Source organism: Pygocentrus nattereri, chromosome 19, assembly GCF_015220715.1.
Source record: "Pygocentrus nattereri isolate fPygNat1 chromosome 19, fPygNat1.pri, whole genome shotgun sequence".
Classification (NCBI taxonomy): Eukaryota; Metazoa; Chordata; class Actinopteri; order Characiformes; family Serrasalmidae; genus Pygocentrus; species Pygocentrus nattereri.
Window position 1 is genome coordinate 19,398,519 of NC_051229.1, and position 22,424 is coordinate 19,420,942.

Sequence of the window (22,424 nt, forward strand, 5' to 3'; positions counted from 1 at the left end):
ATTCTCATCACCCACTTCAGTGAACATCCAGGACATTGAGATTGTCAAGACCTACAAGTACCTGGGTGTTCATCTAAACAACAAACTGGACTGGTCTGACAACACACGCCCTGTATAAGAAAGGCCAGAGCAGACTCCACCTGCTGAGGAGGCTCCGGTCCTCTGGAATACAGGGTGGACTTCTCCACTCTTTTTATGACTCTGTGGTGGCATCAGCCATCTTTTACGTGGCGGAGAGGAGGGTGTTGGCCAAGCTTGCATCCATAATGGACAACCCCTCTCACCCACTACAGGAGGCAATTGCAGCACTGGGCAGCTCCTTCAGTGTCAGGCTGCGTTGCGGAAAAGAGAGATACCGCAGCTTCTTTCTCCCCACTGCTGTTCGGCTTTACAATCAAAACCTCCCCAAGCAGAGACTCAGACACTCTCCTTCATAAACACACTATGGATTCACACCTCACTCTATCACAGTGCACTCTATCACGAACACTCCACATTGACCTATATCTTTTCCTACCTCTAATTAATGTGCAATATCTGCTGCTGACAGAATGGTACAAGTGCAATACATACACAAGTTCTGCACAATATATGTAATTATTACTGTGCAATATCCAGTCATTACCTGCTCAGAAATGTGCAATATCCATACAACTGCATGTGTAAACTGTAAATTTGTATAGTTTCTTAATTCTATTTTTATTTTTAAATATTTTTTTCTGCTAACAGATGCCTTGTTTATTTATTTATTTCTATAGTACATCTTATATTTAGTATTTTGCATGATGCACATCTTTGTCTACTTACTGCTCTTTATCTGCTTACTATATATTCTGCTGTAACAATGCAAATTTCCCCCAGTGGGATAATAAAAGTCTATCTTATCTTATTTTAGCTCTCATTGCTTGCTTCACTTCATTGCTGCTCCAATAATTCCACTGCTGTCATAAACTAAGCAAACAATTTGCCATATCCCTACAGCAAAAGCTCGGTGTGTGATTTTCAGTTAATGATGTGCACAGCATATAACTTGCCATGCAACACATGCACTCCAATACAATCCAATACAATAAAAAAGATAAGCTTCTTACTCGTGAGTGAACATGTCCACTACTGAAGAGACGGTTAAGTTCATAACTCATAAGGTTTACTAACGGTTAGATTACTGTGTTTTATCAGTCCACCTTTTCTTTGTAAAGAAGCTATTTTTTAGAGCTCTTCTTTAGAGTAGGCCTACATATTCACATTATAAATAACCTAAACAAGATTTGATGGTGTTTCTTTTGAAGATGGGGTGTGTGTATGTGTATAATATATATATATATATATATATATACACACACACACACACACACACACACACACACACACACACCGAGCAGGTGAGAGGTAAGTAATCTAAAAAGTGTTCCCCTAAATGTAAGTTGGACTGAGACCAGCTACGTCATTTCTGTGTTCTGAATACCCATTCCCAGTCCTTATTTTCCCTTACATCACAACCCTGGAAATGCTGGAATCAGAATTTATGAACACACAGGAACCATTTATTTTACAGTATAATCAAAATAATAATGTGAATGTATGAGATATTTAAAAGCATTGTTCTATTTCTTACGCTGAAATAAAGGGAATAACCATACTGAGGAATGAAATGTAAGTTCATGCAGCATTTCGCTTCGGCCCCCGTAGAAAACCAGCGTGACGTTGAGCTCCCGAGTAAAGTCGGATAATCTACGTAACGGCTCTGCTGCCATACTGTTTACCATCCACTGCCTTTTCTTCCCTCCTCAACCCTCAAACCCGTCCGCTGCTGTCTGAGGGCTCCTCCTGCACCATGGCTGCGCAGAAGATAAACGAGGCTCATGAACACATCGCCAAAGCTGAGAAATGGTGAGAACAACGTCGTCTTTGAATGGTTTTCTGTGAAGACGCGCCGTGAGAAGCGTTAAAGAGCCGTTAGCCGCGAGCTAACCTTGCTATCGGAGTAGCGATGCAGAGCGCAGTGTCACCCACTAATGGAGCTCGTGTGTTCGGTATTTTAGGGCATGTGCACTCGGCTGGTGACTACTTTAATCACTAGTGTGCTGTAATTATGAAGAATATTGGGATATTTATCCCTGTCCTGCTAGTACGCGGTGCATCTTGTAGGTTAGATTAAGGAGACGCTGTGCGGATTGCGTAATCGCGCGTGCACTGCCGTGGTTGCCCTGGTGACCGCTGTAGTGGTGCTGAGGTTGGTCGCGTGCAGCTGGCGATGTGAGACGTTCACTATTTCCCCAAAACTTTCAGAGAGACGGTGAAGAATAAGATTCCTCGACGTTTCCTATCTCCTTAAGGGGGAACTCCACCAGTTTTTCAAAAAATTCCACATGATTTATTGGTTAAGATGTGAATAAAGTAATCCAGGGTGGTTCGGCGTAAAAGGCTTAATTCTAGAGAAACTTAGGGAGTCACAGTCATTGACAGTGGTGGCGATAGAAACCAGACGGCTGAAGCATTGAAGCCTCTTAAATCTTCCTCACAGAACGTTGATACACCAAACGGTCATGAATACGCTGCCTGAGGGCTGATCCACTGCTTTGCAGTAGGTTTGTGATGAAGTTTTGGCCTAAAACATCTTGTTAATCCATTTATTTGAATCCATTCATGGCGGAGGAGCAGATGTAGGGCATTTTAAGGTGAAACAGTGCCAGAAGAAAAATACCAGATTTTCTGGTAATTTACCATCATCACCACATATAAACACTACGAAGACATGTGTATGTTCACTGGTGGTTTGGAAAGTAAATAAATAAAATAAAAAAATTTTAAGTAAATATAAGAAAGAGCTACATGGCTTCCTTAGTGGTCTGGGTTTGATTCATACAGAGCAACTTGTCAGTGTTAAATCAGCATACTACTGTACTGTAAAGGGGGCACTCCATCCAAAAAAAAAAAAAAAATGTAAATTGCTATATCTCTTGTAAACAGACCTACTCATATCCTACAGTGCTGCCACAGTACAGCAAGCTAAATTTTAAAAATATTTTTACATTTTAAATACTTAAAACTCTGATGATGTATGTTGAAGGTGGGAGGAACTTAAAAAAAGCGCTATGAGGCAATTTTTCAAAATTCCGGCATAATTCAGTTATTGAGACTTAAAGTCATTCTGAGTGTTTTGATGTGAAATGGTTCATTAGAGAGAAATATATAACCATGAAAATTTAAATGTGCATATCTATAGACAGTAACTTACAGACCAGGTGTTGCAATGTGTACAACACAAATATAGCAGTGTTATTTACTATCCAATGCAGTCAGTTAACTTTCATTTTATATGTAATGTTCATAAAGGTAAATTACTGACAAATCTGAAAAAAAAAATGCATATACCACTCTGCCATAAATGGTTTAAAAAATGTTTTAGGCCAAAAACTGCCATAAAACAATGGCTTAGGCATCAAGCAGTAGTAATGTAGCTGTTAAAGGTGTTAATCACTTCTGACGTCTGGTTCCTATCATAACCATTGTGAACAATTCTGATTCTTAAGTTCCTTATGTTTTGTTTACATCGGAGTGGTTTAATTATGCAGATATAAAACAAATGGATGGGTTTCTCTATTAAGACTACATTTTGCTGTGCATGTTCATTCAGATAGGAGGTGGACGAGCACTGCAGTTTACACACTTGCATGTTGGCAGAAATAGATAACTTCATTCACACACTAAATATCTCAGAATAATAGTGAGAATTATAGAAATATAAGACGCTGGCTAAGCAAAACTTGTGAATTTAAACCAGTTTATCCTCAGCACTTTTAAATTTCTGAGTGGTCTTTTTTCAAACAGTAAAATGTTAATATTTTGGAATGAACTGTTACAGAAACATGAGATCACTCATGGAAAAGTCTTGCATGTTTTTTCTAGAAAGCAGCAACATAAAGCTGCGGCTTAGAGTGACCAGCCTAGTTACTGAAGTTAGCTAGCTAGCCTCACTGTCATTGTGCTAATTAGCCAAACAACAAACGTAAATAGACATGGCTGATGTTTTTGAGTGTGTTCCCACAGTTTGAAGACCAGCATGACAAAGTGGAAACCAGACTATGATGGAGCAGCATCTGAAATGGCAAAAGCTGGTAAGAACACCTCATTCAGACAATGTTAGAACCAGCAGAGAGGTAATTAATGTTGATTATTAACGATGAAATGATGTGACTATTGTGTGTCGATATCCACAGCTGTTGCTTTCAAGAATGCCAAGCAGTTTGAGCAAGCAAAGGACGCCTACCTGAAGGAGGCGGAATACCACACTGAGAACAAAGCGTATCCTTTCCTTCTGAGCCAGAATCAGACTCAGAGTGAATTCACTGTACTGTGACTTTATCCAGCTTAACCTCCTCAGTTCTGAGACTGTAAAAACAAGACTGGTACAAACATGCGCTGTGTTGTGAAACATGTTCGAAGTTGCACATGAAACAGTATTTATTAATTCTATTATCTTTGGGGTTGGAACTATAGAACACTCAGTGTTTGGTATATTGCTGCTGTCAGAACAAAACCTTATATCTCCAAAATGGTAACTACAGGAGAAGGAGAAACACTTTACTTTTAATGTAAAGTTTACTTTTAATGTAAATTTTCATCATGAAAATGACACACAATGTAAAGGACAATAGGCATTTTCAAATAATGTCAAAAACTGAAAAACAACAAAAATGAAGATGGGAGGTTTTGTCCCTACAGCAATGATATGGTATGGTTTGATTTGTACACATAACCTGCTTTTGAAAAATGAACACTTTTATTATTACTAATATATTAAAATAAAGAACAAACACAGAGAACACCATTATTTCTGGGTACAATTCCTTTGTTTTTTAAAGGATAAAAATTTTAGCAAATTCAGAAGACCAACAAGTAGAAAGTCAGAGTTCTGTAGAAATATGAAAAATTGGACCTGATGGCATAACAACTACAAACACAAATCTAGGACAAAAATGTATGCAATGAGGAGGTTAAGTAGGGTGAAGAAATGGTAGAATATCCCTGTAGACACGGGATCAGAAGTAATTGACATCTATTTGTGCTTCTGTGTATTTATACAGTGCTGTGCAAAAGCTTTAGAAAGCTATTTGATTTGGCAGTAAGCTGGGTAGTTGTTCGGAAAAACACAAAGAACATATAATAAGTAGTGATTTTATGCATGTCAGTGTGTTCATTTATCCAAGGGGTGCACACCTCCAGTCCTGGAAGGCCAGTGTTTTTTGGTGATTTGCCTACTCAAACACACCTAATGATGCTCATCTATTACCTGCAAGGTCTAGTGAGTGTGCTTGAGTGGGGAAACCTCCAAACGGTGCTGGACACTGGTTCTCCAATGGTGCACCCATGTTTTAACAATTTACCTCTCCTTGTTTCAGCTCATTATTATTATAGTATTATATATGTTATTACTATATCGGTTATCATCCAATACCTGGTGTAGCTAATCCGTACTATATACTGTTAAACAGGTGTGCTGATCATGGAGTTTAACAAATTCATACAATGGCTGGGGGCTTTAAAATTAGACAAACTTTCTTCCTCAAACTCCTGTTTTTGATTTTATTTATGCATATTTGCATATTTATGTTATGCCGTTACACTTTACAATACAATGTATAATGTTATACAGTGGTTTCCTGATCAGCTGTAATTTTAGAGGTCAGCGATATCATGCTGGATATAGTGACAGCAGAGTCCTGTTATTGCAAAGCACAGTACACTAATATTTAGTGTTAAATCCCAAAATAAATCTCTTACAGACATCTGGCCTACACATTTTAAAAGGTGGTTCTTGAAGGGTTCCTTAGTAAAGAAAAGAGATCTAAGTAAAAGCATGAACACTAAAAAAATGTTTTCATGAATAAAGAGTTCTTTGCATCATGAACAGGTTCTCCAGATGAATGGAGACTATGCTGTAGATGCTTCTTTATATAACCTTTTTGAAAAGAACCAAAAAGGGGTCTTCTGTTCTAACAAGCTTGGCACCATAACAATACAAGAACCCTTTTTCTTGCTATGTAGAAGCCTTTTCAAAAAGATTCTATGTAGAACCATCTATGCCATATTCTCTTTCGATCTAAAGAACCCTTTATGATGCTAAGAACCCTTTAATCACGCAAAGGGATCTTTGAATGTCCATGGTTCTGTATTGAACCTTGTTTTGCATTATTCCTGCCAAGTTCTTTACTTAACCTTAAACAACAGATTATTCCACGCTGCAAAGTGAGTATTCATATATGTACACCACAGTGGGTTGAAACAAGTATTCACACACTTCTGTTTGAGTTATTTAATACACTTTCAGTACCTTATGCATCCCTATCAGTACAGTTTGCTTGAAAATGTGCATTTGGAAACTTTTTGGAAGCACTGCTAATCATTTCCTGCTCGCAGGCTCATGATAATGATAAGAAAGCTGCAGACACTCAGAAAAAATGTCAGGAACGACCTGTGAGCAGCAGAAACAAGTTACACAGAGAACAATAAGCAATAAACTGCAGCATAATCATCTCCATTCATACACGCCTTGCAAAATTTCTCTGCTAAAAAAAAAAAAAAGAAGCACAGAGATGTGTGTCTAAAATTGGACACGAGCATGTAGATAAATCAGAACTCTTTGGAACAATATACTCTGGTCTGACAAAACAAAAACAGAAGTCTCTGGCAATAATTCAGCAAGAACAGCCTACCCACAATGTAGCACAGAGCTTCATTATATGGAGCAGCTTTTATGCAAACTGAGGCGGTACTGAGGAGCGATGAACCAGAACGCGTTAGAGAGGAATTTAAACTAGATCATCGGCCATGAAAGGTGAGAAGATGGACGTTTCAACAAGACTTTTCAGTACCTCAAGACTGCTTTCTAAAACTAGAAGTGCATTTCCTGAAGGAACTGCAAGAGTGCTTGAAAAGAGCTGCAAGGATGTGTGTGTTTGTGTGTGTTTCTGTGTAGGTGAACAACACCTCCTTAGGTATGTGTCTGTGTGTGTGTGTCTGTGTGGTGTGTGTGTGTGAGAGGGAGAGGTGTATGTGTTTGGGGGGGAGGGGGAGTCATTCAAATCATAACTCGGGAAATACTTGGGTTTACTCTATCGCTTAACCGGATAGATGGTGTGAGATAAGGCCTCTTGAGGATTATTTTGGTGTAATGTTGTGTGGATTGAGAAGAAAATGTCTGAGTTATGTTATGATGTCTGAGTTAAGTTAAACACAGAGGAAATATTGAAATAAGCAGATTCTGATTTTGAGAAATTTACATTGGAGCGAATGGGGCAGTTTTCTGTGCCTAGTGCCAAACAAATGCTCATAACTCTAAAGCTAGTTGATAAAATGATGAGATATTTTGAGGGTTCAGAAAGGACAAGTTCCTCTACCACTTAAAACCGAAATGGAGTTTCTAGGTGAAAGTTCAAGGATTTTAAAGCAGATTCCCTGCATGTCTGTGAGACTGAGTGGCCTGCTGTGACGTCATTGATGTCAGTTAGAATTTGAAGTTCTGAACATTCCGCCATTCATTCTTATGGGAGGTTTTTAATATTGAAACTTAATTTTATTAAAAGCTACCAATCCAGTCGACTCCAAAAATACATAGCGCAAGTCACAGTGCAGAGACCTTCAAAACGCAGTTTGAATGGAGTCTGTACGTTAAGCGGTTAAGGCTGTATTAATTGCAGAAAAGTGTGGAAGAAGAATAAGAAGTATGAGAGATAACAATAGAGCGCTTTTCAAGCTCTCTAATGATGAAGGTGCTTGCATGGCCAATGTCCTGATATGTCTCTGAAAGTATATAGAGGATTTTCAAATTGTGAATCCTACAGAGGGACTCTTGTAGCCTTGTGGAATTGAGGACAGTTTGCCAAGTGGAATGAGCCAAATATAAGCACAATGCTGCAAAAAAAAAAAAGAAGCTAATTATGATAGACATACTCAATAGACAATTTATTAGGTGCACTTTGTAGTTCTACAATCACAGACTGCATTCAGTTTCTCTGCATAATTTAATAGCCTTTTTTGACCTCATTCATCCATGCCCTCTGGGTGCCACAGAGCCGGTATTATTTGGGTGGTGGATTATTCTGAGCACTGCACCGACACTTATGTCGTGGTAGTACGTTAATCTGTGTTGCGCTGGTACAAGTGGATCAGACACAGCTTACTGTCCACTCTATTACCTTGCCTACCTTGAGGATGTCAAGTCTGATATGAAAGCTCATCTGTTCCTGCACAGTTTATGTTAGTCAACCTGTAGTCCTTCATCAGTGGTCAGTTATTGGTCCCAGCATGCTGTTGGCTGGATATTTTTGGTTCCTTTCTAGCTAAACAGCACAGAGTTAATAAATAACTAATAAGTAATTTTTAATAAAAATCCTGCAGCACTGCTGTGTGTGATCATGCCACTGCCATGTCACTGCAAAGCTAAGAATCGCCCACCACCTGTTTGGACGAACTTAATAAAGTGGCCAGTGAGTATAGGTATGTGTGTAATTGTATTTTTATAATGGGAAACAATATAAGAAGCCATGATAGTAATTAAATAAATACAGTTTTATTGTGTGGGTTAATTCTGTTTCTCCTTCAGGGCAATTGAAGCAGCAGGTATGATGCTAAAGGTAAGTTTTTTTTCAAATGTTATTTTTAGGAAGCAGTCCTGTCCACCTACATTGCACAGTTTCAGTCACTGTTTCTTTTTGCATTTGCATTTTTGCAATTCTTTTTTCTGTATGTTTTAAGTATATAAAAAACTCGTATTGCTTTCTTTAGTCTTGGTTCATAAAATTAAAGTGAAACAAAAATGCCTTTGGATGGAATCTATAGCCAGTGAATACTAGTCAGAACTGAATCGCTGTTATTGCCATGAGTAAGAGTTGATATCCCCTCCCTGTAGGATATGAAGCGATTACCAGAGGCTGTCGAGCTGATTGAGAAAGCCAGTGTGATGTATGTGGAGAATGGGACATCTGGAACTGCAGGCATGGCTCTGGACAGGGCCGGCAAGTAGGTGGAATCAAGATTGACAATCACACCACAGGACCTAAATAAAGGAGAAAGAATTAGCCATAGCTTTAGAGTTCATAAACCACATATCCATTTATCACACATGTAGCATATTGCCAGCTACTATGGACAGCAAATTTGATGTACTTCCTTATATAAAACCTGCTGACCATAAATCTCACTTACAATAGTAGGCATTATAACAACATTGTGGTTGTTGATCATGTGTATTAAATAAAGTAATGCACACAGTTAACAGCTGTGTTTCTCACAGACTTATTGAACCAATGGATCTAGAGAAAGCGGTGGACTTGTATCAGAAAGCAGCGTCTGTTTTTGAGGTAAGAGAACTTCAAAATTTAAACTGCCACTATAGTAAGACGGTAATTATTATAGTCACTAATATCCAATATTACTAGATGATTGCATTATCCTGATGACATTTTAAATTTCAAACTGTTAAAATTTTTTATTTTAACAGTTTGAAATTTGTCCTATAGACAGTACCTGTGTTAGCTGATATAAGTCAGCAACGTAGGCCTTACAGAAGTGGTGCTGGTGCCACCGGACTGCCATTGGTTCTTTTTAAATGCAATCCTTATACACAACTTTATGAATGTCCAAGTGCCACATGTGGTATGTGTGTAGAATGAGGACCGTCTGAGACAGGCTGCAGAACTGTTGGGAAAAGCCTCCAGACTGCTGGTGCGACTACGCAGGTGAGCACGGCAGTCTGATCTGTTTTGATGTACAGCACAACATTTCCATTCTCTGTTCCTCTCATCTTCCTGCTTTTGTTTTCATGTAAAAATTGAGACTTGGTGCAGAGACTAATTTTAGCCTCTTTACTGTGCAGTACAATGCAGTGCATCTCGTCTTACGTTTCATCTGCTCCACAGGCTGGATGAGGCTGCAGTCTCCCTCCAGAAAGAAAAAAACATGTACAAGGAAATTGAGAACTATCCCACTTGCTTTAAGGTACTATATAACTTTCAACCCATATGATGGAAAAACTACAGTTTCATGTTCATTTCTTAAATCACAACTCACAAACTGAACTCCACATTTATAGTTGCTGTGAAAAAGTACAGGCCTGTGATTTCTTGTAGACAATTTTCACTGTATGTTATTTGTTTATAAGCAATTGTTAATCTGCTTTCTCTGCAGAAAACTATAGCCCAAGTGTTGGTCCATCTTCACAGAGGAGACTTTGTAGCAGCAGATAAGTGTGTGAGAGAAAGTTACAGGTATGACTGTGCTGTGTTACAATCGGGGTGTGTGTGTATGTATGTGTGTGTATGTATGTATGTGTGTGCGTGTGTATATATATACACATATATACACACACACACACACATGATTTTTTTATTCAATTTGATTTCCAATATTTTTGTCTTGTTTATTAAATTATATCCTATGCAGATTGGTTTGGCACAGATAAATGAAAGTTCTCAAATAGAACTTCAATACCAGCTTTTAAAGTTCACTAAAACAATTATGTATAGCTTAATGAAAGGCTGGTAATTTGAGTATGGCTATGTCTACAGTATAAGCCCCCTTCCTACCTTTTCATTTTACTCAGAAAAGATGCACATAGAGGGGTACCATCCATGAAAAATATTTGTCAAGCCTCTCAAAGTGGCACTACTGATCCACTTGTCCATATAACTGTATTATTTAAGATGAAAAGAGAATAAACCTTTTCTGAATCACTGCATTTGAGAAAACTGATAAATATTGTTGCTCTTGGGACAAAACCTTGTATTGCCATTTTGGTTTCTTATTATTTTGCATAAGTTGATGTCAGCTGCTAGAAATGGTCCAGAATTACTTAGAAAACAGTCTACAGGAGAAGGAAAACCATTCATAAAGTTACTTTTTTGGAGAAATTACTTTATTGTTCCAACAGCGATTATATACAGGTCTTATGCTTCTTCATGTAGTCTCCCAGGGTTCAGTGGCAGTGAGGACTGTGTTGCCATGGAGACATTATTGGCAGGTTATGATGAGCAAGATGAGGACCAGGTGTATCGTGTGTGTAACTCACCTCTTCTGAAGTACATGGACAATGATGTGAGTGTTGACTGACTTCTGCAGAACTACATACAAAACATCTACATAGAAATGTTAAATAAACTGTTTTTGCACTGGGTGGTTATACATGTACTTTACATTTGCAAACATGTATGTACCATTATGGAAAGAAATGTTCAACAGTGCCCTTTTCCCTTTTGAACAGTATGCAAAGCTGGCCATCTCTCTGAAGGTGCCAGGGGGAGGAGGGAAGAAGAAGAAATCACCCTCTGCTCCACAGGGGGGCGCTGGAGGAGCACCACCAGCAGAGGAGGACGATGAGTATGAAGGAGGACTGTGTTAATCTAAAACATTTCAGCCCTTCCAACAGTCTGAGCGTGTGAAAGTGAGAGAAAGCATGTGGGCGTACGTGTGCTTGTTTGCGTATTTGGTGACTTAACGTGACCTTCCCCATTGTGCAAGATGGACTCATTCCAAGTCCTGACAAATTCCTTTTTTGTCTAAACCTTCTGGACCTTGGAAGTCCACTCAGAACAAACATGCTGTAATGTGAACAGTGTATATTTACCTTTAAAGATACTTAAGAGGATACTTAACAGAAGCTAAATCTATTTTAAATTTTAGATATAAATGTTAAATGTCAGTTTATTTATGAAAATGTCTCTCAAGATGTATTTTTGTTTACTTTCAATGATAAAAACAAATGTATTGTCATGTTTACAGTATCAATTTATGTATTATGTATGATTTAAATATTGACATGTCTGTAAGATAGTGAAGACGTCTCGTATCAAATATGTTTATGTAGTTTCTGCAATCATATTTAAATGACCATAACATACAGTGACTTATTCAGTGTTGTTTGAACTGGAAGGGTTTGTTTAGCCAAAAATGTTAACGTGCCTGACAGTGAATACCAGGCACAGTAATCCAACATTTAGCATGATTATGCTACGTGGGGGCTTTTGTGTCCTTCTAATCTCAATTCACGCTTAGCCACACTGCCATTTTTTGGCCCAACTACTCCTTCAGTGTGTAGCTATGTTTAGTGTAAGGGACAGTGAACAACATCCAGAAAAATGACTGAGCAAATATCTCAGCTGTTTGTTGTGTTTGAGACAAATAAGCCAACCAAACCAGCTTTGGGTTCATTTGCAATCACCGGCACTGTAAGTCCAGAAGCTCTGCACTACTCCAGCAGTTTATGACTGTTTTGCCAGTATATTTGGCTATTCACTTTTGGAAGCACTGCCTTCTTTTCTTCAAATCGCATCTAGTCCATTTGAAATTAACAACTACACTAAAAACGTGCATCAATGTACTTGAATCGACTGTGTAAATAATTTCCACATGAATAAAATATATTACATCAAAACAGTTTTGACTACAGTAACTAAACTGAAAGACAAAACTGTTCATGTATTTTATTTATGTGGTAATGATGTGCACATTTTTTTGAATCAAGTACATTAAGTGCATAACTTTTTTTGAGTGTATAATCTGAGTCTGCTTTCCTGACAGTTTCAGTGTAAAGATTGTTGTAACTGTTAGGAAGAATGTTCTGCAAGTCTGTATGCGGTAATAGTGATACTGTATATACTGTATATATATTTAGTCAAAATGACAGTACTGATTAAGGTCAGCTAATAGCTTGGCTGCAGCTAAGGAGGGTGGGTCCTCAGTTGTGCTATCCTCTGAAAGCTTTGTTCGTATTACTTAATGCAACATAGAATGGTTTAACAAGGCTGCTTTGTATAGTCGGCACACAAAATTTGATGGAGAAAATGTAGTTGATTTGAATAATAAGCCAGCAAGCAAAGCATTGACGTGAATGATGTCACAAAATATAAATTTGTTGGTAATGAAATACTATCCTGCAAGCTAAAAAACTGTTCAACTCACTGAAGGCAGGTAACATCTTGCATTCAATGTACAATCTCTTCAACAGATACGACTAAAGAAAGTGGATTGTATATTTTACTGTACATTTTACTGGACTTGTTAAACAACATGTATGGATGATGGTTTAATCTGCCAGCATGCAACTTTCTTCAAGTGCACACAGGATTATGGGTGACAAGACTGTGGAAGGTACTCTGGTAGCATCCTTGAAAATTCAAAGAATCCTTGAAAGTGGAACAGCCTTCAGTGACAAAGCAGTGTAGAAATGCAGCCTATCTAGACTGCAGCCTAGGTTTTGGAACACAGTTATATTTCAAGCAATTACATAATTAAACAACAGGTCCTAACCAGGCAATGCACAGGTAGAGCAAACATGAGGGCAGTACTTATATTCTGTGTAGTTCTTGTCTGAATTATGTCCACAAGCACATAAAGATTTCTCTTCTCAGCAGCAGCACAATGACAGGCAGTGGCATCAGAGCTACAATCAGAGATATATTTGAGATTATGGAATCAAATTACATGTGTTGATTTTCTAAGTGAAAAGAAGTTCACACATGTTCTACAGAGAACGCATTTAAATATGCCATTTTTTCTTTTGTTTGTATTTATTATTTATTTTAATGTATTGGAAAAATCTAAGGGCGGCACGGTGGCGTGGTGGGTAGCGCTGTCGCCTCACAGCGAGGAGGGCCTGGGTTCGATTCCAGGCCAGGGTCCTCTCTGTGTGGAGTGTGCATGTTCTTCCCGTGTCTGCGAGGGTTTCCTCCGGGTTCTCTGATTTCCTCCCACAGTCCAAAGACATGCAGTCAGGCCAATTGGACGTGCTAAATTGCCCCTAGGTGTGAGTGACTGTCTGTCTATCTGCCCTGCGATGGACTGGCGACCTGTCCAGGGTGTATCCTGCCTTCCGCCTGAAGACTACTGGGATAGGCACAAGCCCCCCCCAACATGTTAAATTTAGCAAATAAATAGTCATTTTTGATACACAGAAGTGTGTTCTCTGTAGATAATGTACATTCATTTTTACTTAGAAAATCAACAAAACTGCATTTTACCAGGGCCTCCCTAACTCTTCTTATGTATACTGTATGTTTAACACTAAAACTTCACTGTAATCAAGGCACACTGGACCACATGGTTGTTATATACAATCAAACATGTCTGTCTAATGCATTCCTCTACTGATGATGATGATTATGACGAACACATCTAAATGTATGCACAGCAATAAACACCACTGCTGGTGCACAACTAATGCTCTTTGTATTGTGTGTATAAGAGATATATTTTGCAGGTCAACCGGCCCCCAGTTGCTCACAATTACAGGTTACAGGATGAAATTGACCATATGTGGATTAACCTCTTGAAGAAAGGCTCCTACAAAATTCAACTCTGCAAAGCTTCAGGGTTGTTTATAGTTGATGACGGGTTCTCTACAGTAACAGTCTTGTTATAACGCACAGCTACCTGATCATTTTCCACTCTAGCATTCACATGCATCTCAGTATACTTCCTGTGCACTAAGAGCCCTTAGTACAGACATTAAACTTTTTTCTTCCTGTTTATATTTAATGAGGATGTAGAGTACGGAGCTGAACTCTTGCCCTATTCCATCTTTAGTTCATCATTAATGTATGCAACTGCTGTTGCTGATGCTTTTTCCAATAGGTCTTTGATGTAAGAGTGCATTAGTGGAGTGCAGCAGAGCAGGGGATTGTTTAAGATATTGAAAATGCCTTCGCTAGACTCCAGTTAAACAGATTTACTGCAGCTTCCGACATCATAAGTTCCTGTGTGTGCATCTAACTTGTCTCTGAAAGATTTTTTTGGTGCATACCTGTACACAGCATGCACATACGCAAAAAAACTGCTTCAGGATTTACCTCATCTGAAGCAAATGCCCACTGATTTCTATTCTAAATATGTTGTGAGTCGAGCAGTTTTTTTTTTACTAAGCAGGAAAGAGGGAAATGACTCGAAATTCCTGTCCATGATAATCAATTGTACACTACAGAACCATCAGGTTTAATCAGGTTGAAAAACATTTTCCATTTATAGAATCTTCGTTTTGAACTTCTTGGTAAACAAAAACAAACAAGTGTGAATAAAGCGCACAGAGGAAAATAACAGTGCCCTTCTATTATGTGCTTTATTTGGAGGTCATTGCTCTTGTTCAGCTCCTTCTTTTCCATCCTTTCGTACCATTACATAGTAAACCTAAGAATTTCACATTTCTTTGTCCCTGTAAAAGCTTATGTACATGTGATGTAATGAAAATGTCTCAAGTCAAATAGTAAGTATTCTCTCATGCTACAGTGGCTTTAAATAATGCATAGAAACGTAAAAGGTGTTTTCTGATTCAAAATCACATCTGATAAAGCTCTTCTTATTACTCCCAGCTTTCTTGTGGTGTCTTCATGATAGTATTAGAATGCTGGAGGTCATATTCAAAACATCTGTCGCTGCACCATTATATTCACGTAATCATGATACATTCAAAAACAGACCTTTCCTGCTCATTAAACTGGATCCTATTGATATATATGTACAAATGAACTTATTACACTTACCTGTCCATCTTTTAATAATGTATATTTATATATTGCTTAACCCTTTAATACAAGCAACTAGTCATTATCTCATCTTCACATATAGTCCTATATCTTTCAGTCCGACCAACAAAAGAACTCCCAAGTCTTCTACAGCATAAACAGCATTACAATAGCCACCTGTGAAGAGTTCATACTCCGTCACTGTCGACCAACCAGACAATCAGTAATCAGCATTGCATCATCATGATATGTGCCTTGTTTTCTCCCTCCATAGATGCCATCTATTTATGTGTAACAGGTCATTTTTACAGCTCTACCCTAATGCACACTGGAAAAAGTGAACATCTCGTAAAGAAATGACTGGTCTGTGTTCCTGAGAAAACGATGGTGAATGAAAATGCAATTATTTGTATAAACTAAATAAGGCAAGTGAATATTGTCAGGTGATTGCTGTTGATGTTGAGTTTCCTCAAACTTCTGCAAAAACAGAAGTTGTCTCTCTCCTCTTCAGGAAAAAAAGCTTGATAAATAGGTCTCTTAAAAAATCAGTTCTTAACAGTTTAAAAGTCTCTGAATGTAATCACACTGGGATTTGTTGACTCATCTGCCAATCAGCACATGGTCATGATGGACCACCTCCTTGGCTCATGCATTCCCAGTCGTGAAGAGTTTAGCATTTTTTATGCATGACAGGAAGACTTCATGTCCATTAAAAGCCCTTAAAAATACAAGTAGCCGCAGATCAAGCATCTCTCACTGGGCAGGCACTGCACGCCGCATGGTACTTTGTGTATGGTCAACTGAAGTGCAGCTACAATTACTAATCATGGCTATTGGCTGCTTTACTGTCCACCTGTTAAACAAATACACGCAGGTAGCAGCATTGTCCGACACATACCCTGGTGCTTTTCCATGTTCCATGTCTTCATGCCATGTGATCGGTGTCTTTTTCCCTGCCATTTCTTACTACCATCACCATCATCTTCACTGTTTCTTTTCTCTGGTCCATTTGATCATTGTCTCTGGAGAGCGATAGAGGAAGATGAGCTTAGCATAGAGATCTTCCTCCAGGTCCAGCTCTCCAGTCTCTCGCACGAGGAAGATGTCGGTGCAGAGTTTGAGAATGCGGTCCACGTTGGGCAACTCCTCAAACATAATGGTGTGTGAGATTCCACTGAAGAACTCGCGCACAAACTTGCCAATCACCAGCACAACGGACATGTACAGACCCATGATGCTGAGAGAGAAGAATTCAGCTCAGTTAAAACCCGTTACAGATCCCTCATACTGCATATAGCACAAGTGAATTTAGTAGTGATGCTGTAATTCATTCTATATATTTAAGATTTAAAATACACAGTACAATGCATGCAAATGAAGAAAATGTCAAGGCAGAAGTATGTACTTCAAATGCAGTCCTGTATGATGATGGTTGTATATGTCACGATTGGCCCCTCCCAGTCCTGTCCATGTGCTCCTTTGTTTTGGTTTAAGTTCTGCCCCCTGTTTGGTTACTCCGCCCCTGATTGTGTTCACCTGTCCCTCATTGTTCCGTGTATTTAAGCCCTGTGTTTGCCCCTTGTGTTTGCCGGTCTTTGATGTCTCTGTCTCTGTTTGCTGTTTATTCCAGTTTATGTCATGTCTGTCCCCCAATCTGTCCGTGTTATATACTGCTATACGAACCTGGACTGTCTCGACTATGAACCTGGATTTGCCCTTAATAAAAGTCGCTTACCTCCGCACATGCGTCCGCCTTATCGCTCCACGTTACAGTATATTTATGTCTCTTGTTTATATTTTTGTGTTTGAGATGGACCATACGACTATGATAATGCTTTCATGATGGACTGTGTCACAATATATGTTCCTGAGCATATCAATAATTTTGCTTTAAGAGAAGCACAAATAATCGTGTCAGATCCAATTTGTAGCCACTTACCCGTATCCAGCCAGAAAGCCCAAGCTCGGGGGGCTGACCTGATCACTGAAGATATAGAGCTCCATCCCTTTAGGTGGATTGGAATGGTTGCCATATTTCAGCGAGATTATGCCTGGCTCGATCTCGTTCACAATCCACCATTCTTGAAACTTTCCTGAACTGATTTGCTCTCGTTTCAGAGACAGGTTAATATCTTCAAAATCTGGAGCAAGCATAAGCATAAAATTGTTATTTCTTTGGCAGTTTACCCTGCACTAGCATAATATAGTCTTTCACTGATAACTAGCTCAGAAGATTAATTAGGTCTGTTAGACCAAAGAAGCACGTGGTAGTATTCTGTGATCTATCAAGATTTAATCAGATATAATGTCAAATGTGTTTCTTGTACTCCATAACTCTCAATGTTGGACTTTATAAAGCAACACTTACTACATTGATGATTTACTTTGATATTAAATGAAAATATTTATTTTCATATATTATTATTATATTATTATAAACGCTCCTGTAGATGTAATATGTAGGTGTCCTAATACTTTTGTCCATATAGAATATATGATGCTTCTAAATATCCTTACACTCATACATTTAGCACATGCCAGAAATGGGGCCGCGAGTTAGCGTATAGGACTTATGACTGCTCCCAGACTCTAAACAAAAAAGATATTTGATAAGATGAAACCTCTTAAAAATCTCATTTAAAAAATCTCATTCTTATTACATTTTAAAGCTTATTATTAGTGCGACCTAGCCATTTAAGGGGTTAAAGCGTGCATTCAATGAGTACAATAGCTACATAGCCTGACAGCTTATATATTTTTTTTATAGTAAGTTTTTACAGGTTATCGATAAAGAACAATGGGTTGAAATGATTTCTTTGTTGTTCAGGTACAAGATTACTGAATATATGAAGGTAAAAGGTAAAGTGGTCAGTGGAACAGAGTAAGACTCTTTCTAATCCATGTCAGGTGTACAATCATACAGCAATGGCCATCAGTGACAGGAAGCCTGTAACTGTGGCCATAACAGGCCTTGTACCACGCATTGCACATTCATTGCTTATGTGCAATGAATGTCTACAGCTTTTACAATTTGAGACTGAACTGAAGCTCACAACTAAAGACTTCAGACTTGACTCAGACTTGCAAAAAGTGACATGTGAATGTCTCTGGCACATGCCAAGCCAGTGAAAATGATTAGGTTAGCCACTGACTGGGAAAAGTGTTTATCTTCTTGTAAAACAGGGTGCATGATGGGGAATAATCTCAAAAATCTAATTGCAGTCTTGTAAACAGTGACACTTCCTAGTCTTTGCAAAATCATAGTCTGTGACTAAAAACTATGACACCGTCTTTAAATGTGAGAGGGTGTCAGACTTTAGGTCTTTAAAAAGTCTTTTAGTGTATGGTTAGCTTTCATGTGCTGAATCTCAAATCCCCTGTCTTACCTGCACTCAGCTGCTCAATGGGTTTGCTGTTGGAGTCACTAGGTGCCCGAAGATATCTTGGAAAAATGTTTTTGATTCGCCTGAAAAAAAATGGATTTTGAAACAAATTATCACACAATGAAAAACATGCTAAAGATGTAATAAATGAATTTAAACTGTTAAGTACAGACTCACACAACATCTATTGTTTTAGAATTATTCGTTGTAGCATTATTCAGCAGTACTGTAAGATTTTCTTTTGTTTCCTTGTCCAAGTTGATGATGTGTTTGCCTGTTGCCACTTCTGCTTTGGCTCCTAAATCCAGGTCCCTGAACAAAATCAACAACCAAAATTTATTTAGAGGAAACTTTCATAGAGTTCTTTTTAACTGCTCACCATATTACATTGTACATGCGCACTGCTAACTAAGCAGGTCACTGATTATTGTAAAACCATTAAATCAGGATCAAGCATCGGGAATGGTATAGAAAAGGGAAAGTGTGAAAAGTGAAAGGGTGCTTAAGGTCATAAAGCCGTTTTAAAGCTTTAAAGCTGTATTTGTATAAGATTTTATCATAGGAACATACAGTGCATATGTAGCTGGGCTTCAGTCTGGAACTACATGGCCTATATGGATGGCTTATACAGACCGACCAACCACTTTATTAAATACACTGTATTTACACTAAGTGGCCATTTTACAGCTCCACTTACTATATAGCTACACTCTATAGTTCTACAATTACAGACTGTAGTCCATCTGCTTCTCTGCCTGCTTTATTAGCCCCCTTTTACCCCATTCTTCGTTGGTGGGTGGTGAATCACTCTCAGAACTGCAGTGACACTGACATGATGGTGTGCTAGCATGCGTTGCGCTGCTATGAGTGAATCAACACAGCAGTGCTGCTGGAGTTTTTAAACAATGTGTCCACTCACTGACACTACTACCTTGTTGGTCCACCTTGTAAATATAAATCAAAGACAGAAGTTCATGTTGCTGCACAGTCTGAGTTGGTCATCCTCTAGTCCTTCATCAGTGGTCAGAGGATGCTTTTCACAGGACACTGTGGACTCAATATTTTTGTTTGGAGGACTATTCTCAGTCCAGCAGTGACACTTTTAAGCGTTTAAAAACTGCAGCAGCACTGCTGTCCCAGATCATGACATAATATTCAAAATATTTAAAATTCACTGACAGGGATAGGTGGATAGGTGTGCAGAGGATTATGCTGAAAAAATTCTGAGCAAAAGCCTAAAAGCGACCAAAGAATTCATATCCAGTTTTTCAAAAAAACTTGTTCAAATGACAAAGAGAATACTTAGGATCTTGTATCGGTTTCTTCATTTTGCCTTCTTTTTCTGCACTCTTTCAGTCTTTTCAGAACATAAAGGTGCTAAAAGGTGTTTTTTGTAGCGCCATAGTGCCATAGTGAACCAATTTTAGGACCCTAAAAAACTTTTACGGTGTAAAAGTTTAGTTCTTTAAAGTTAGTTCTTTAGAGTGTAGTTCTTTAAAGCTGGACTACAAAAAAAAAGTTAATAATTATGATATTGAGTCAGAAAAACAAATGTGGTGTCTGTATGCTGTTGCAAGTCAACATGTAAAGCCTGAAATATTCATTCAAAAGTCAATGCTACATCTTTACATCATTTATGCTGCAAACTAAGGCTTAACGAAGAAGACAGTCCAGACAGATGGGCTATACACCCAAATGGATTAAAGCGCTTTTAAGAATGGCAGTGTGGTTGTAGCACAGTGGTTGACACTACTGCCTTGCATGTTCACCATATATCCAAGTCTACATTTGCAAATTACCATCGTATACGCAACCCCTCCAACTTGTTAAACATGGAGAACATACTTGAAGTGTTTGTGTACAAATTGCTTGCCATTGTATATTTTCACCAGAGAGATCGCAATGTTGCAAAGTGCTCTTTTAAAGGACAATTTTGTATTGTGTAAAATAGTGTTCACTAAACTCCTCTGTAAATTGTTCAGTGAGAAAGTGAGTTGTACCTCTGTATAGACCAGGTCATGGTTAAAGGGAAGTCATCATCTGTGGCCAGCCTTTTTATCAGGTTTTTCTTGCTGGGTGGGCTGATGGTCCACAGTGAGTTGGAGTTTCCCTCAAGGTGAGCTATAGTAAGATCCTGATGCACATATGCCTCAAGAAACTGCAAGGCTGTCTAGACATGAAACAACACACCTTATTTAGACCTACTGTTCTCACACTTACTACTTGGCAGAGTTGAGATTTACAGGAAGTAAGTAAAACTCATCCACTGTATCTAATTGCAGAGAGACAGGGTTAGGGTTAGGGTCAGTTCAATCTGGTTGTTTTCAAGTCACATTATTTATTTAAATGTCTGCTGTAAGGTTATGAGTCTTCAAGCTCAATATGGTTGAACTAAAACAGAACCGATCCTTACACAGACCCATGCGTATCATTCTAAGTGGCATTTTCATGCAAAGCATTTTAAGCCTATTCCAAACCCAGTTCCAAAACTGTCACACTAAGTGAAATGCCAATATAAACACAAAGCAGTGATTGGTGAAGTTGACCTGAAAACAGTACAAAAACACAATATTTTATGTTTCATCTTATAAATGGCATTGTTTTGTAAATATACTCTATTTCCAAATGTTATGCATAAAACACATTCCAACAAAGTTGTGAGGGCAGTTCACTGCTGTGTAACATGACATTTTCTTTAAACAACACCAGATGAAAACACCAACTGTTTTGAAAGCAGGATTTTTGAGATCCTTCTCTTACAAGTCTTCAGCTGTACAACAATATGGGACCTCTATTATCGTAATTTGAGCTTAATAATGCTCCATGTATTTTAAAAGGTGTTGTCATGTTGAAATAAGCATAATAATAAAAGACAGCATATGTTACTTCGAAATGTGTTCAGCAATAATGTTGCTTTCACAGATGTGCAAGTTACTCACTGCAAATCATGAGAGAACCTGGCCTTTGACATTTACACTAGTAACAATTCTTTTCTTTATTGACCCAAAGAAAACAAGATCGATTAATCCCACAGACAATCTGAAAGGTGGACTTATCAGACCACAATATGTTTCCACTGTACTGACTTTGAGCCCAGAAAAGTCCATAGCGTTTCTGGATGTTGTTGACATTCGGCTTCCACTGTGCATAGTATAGACTTAACTTGCATTTGTGGATGCAATGACAGAGAATGTTTATTGACAACGCTTTGTTAAAGTATTTCTGGCTCATGTGTTGATGCCCATCACAGAAGCATGCCAGTTTTTAATGCTGTGCAGTCTAAGTGGTCAAAGCGTTCATTGTGGTCTTCAGCCTTGCCTTTTATGCACAGAAATATCTTTTGATGATATTATAAAACTTTCAGGCCAAAGTGCTGCACAGACTAGCATTTACCCTCATCTAACTGTCTGAATTCAGTTCATGAAGGCTTTGCAAATTAGCTGACAAGCTCTTATCAGATGTGTATAATTAAGCAGCATGCTGAAGACTGCAATGTTTTAGCCCATGAAGACTGGGACTTGACACATGT

At 38.4% G+C, this 22,424-nt stretch overlaps 2 protein-coding genes across 4 annotated transcripts in view; one reads left to right on the forward strand and one right to left on the reverse strand.

Annotated features, from left to right (window-relative positions):
- Positions 1 to 1,717: 1,717 nt before the first annotated feature.
- Positions 1,718 to 13,606, forward strand: napgb (N-ethylmaleimide-sensitive factor attachment protein, gamma b). The gene is made up of 12 exons (XM_017722455.2): positions 1,718 to 1,890; positions 4,051 to 4,118; positions 4,221 to 4,305; positions 6,232 to 6,249; positions 8,606 to 8,636; positions 8,912 to 9,021; positions 9,296 to 9,362; positions 9,670 to 9,740; positions 9,921 to 9,999; positions 10,189 to 10,268; positions 10,965 to 11,094; positions 11,261 to 13,606. The coding sequence occupies exons 1-12, from the start codon at positions 1,835 to 1,837 to the stop codon at positions 11,396 to 11,398; spliced, it is 933 nt and encodes a 310-aa protein (XP_017577944.1). The 5' UTR covers positions 1,718 to 1,834; the 3' UTR covers positions 11,399 to 13,606.
- Positions 13,607 to 14,792: 1,186 nt separating this feature from the next.
- Positions 14,793 to 22,424, reverse strand: part of LOC108414168 (piezo-type mechanosensitive ion channel component 2) — an 86,946-nt gene continuing 79,314 nt past the window's right edge. For 2 of the 3 annotated variants that reach the window (XM_037531149.1, XM_037531150.1), the window contains exons 49-53: positions 20,896 to 21,065; positions 19,073 to 19,207; positions 18,899 to 18,978; positions 17,452 to 17,653; positions 16,497 to 16,749 (exon numbers count right to left, since the gene is read on the reverse strand). In XM_037531149.1, coding sequence (XP_037387046.1) covers positions 16,497 to 16,749; positions 17,452 to 17,653; positions 18,899 to 18,978; positions 19,073 to 19,207; positions 20,896 to 21,065 — 840 coding nt within the window. Of the gene's footprint in view, positions 16,750 to 17,451; positions 17,654 to 18,898; positions 18,979 to 19,072; positions 19,208 to 20,895; positions 21,066 to 22,424 lie in introns of all 3 variants that reach the window. The other variant, XM_037531148.1, reaches the window with a different exon arrangement.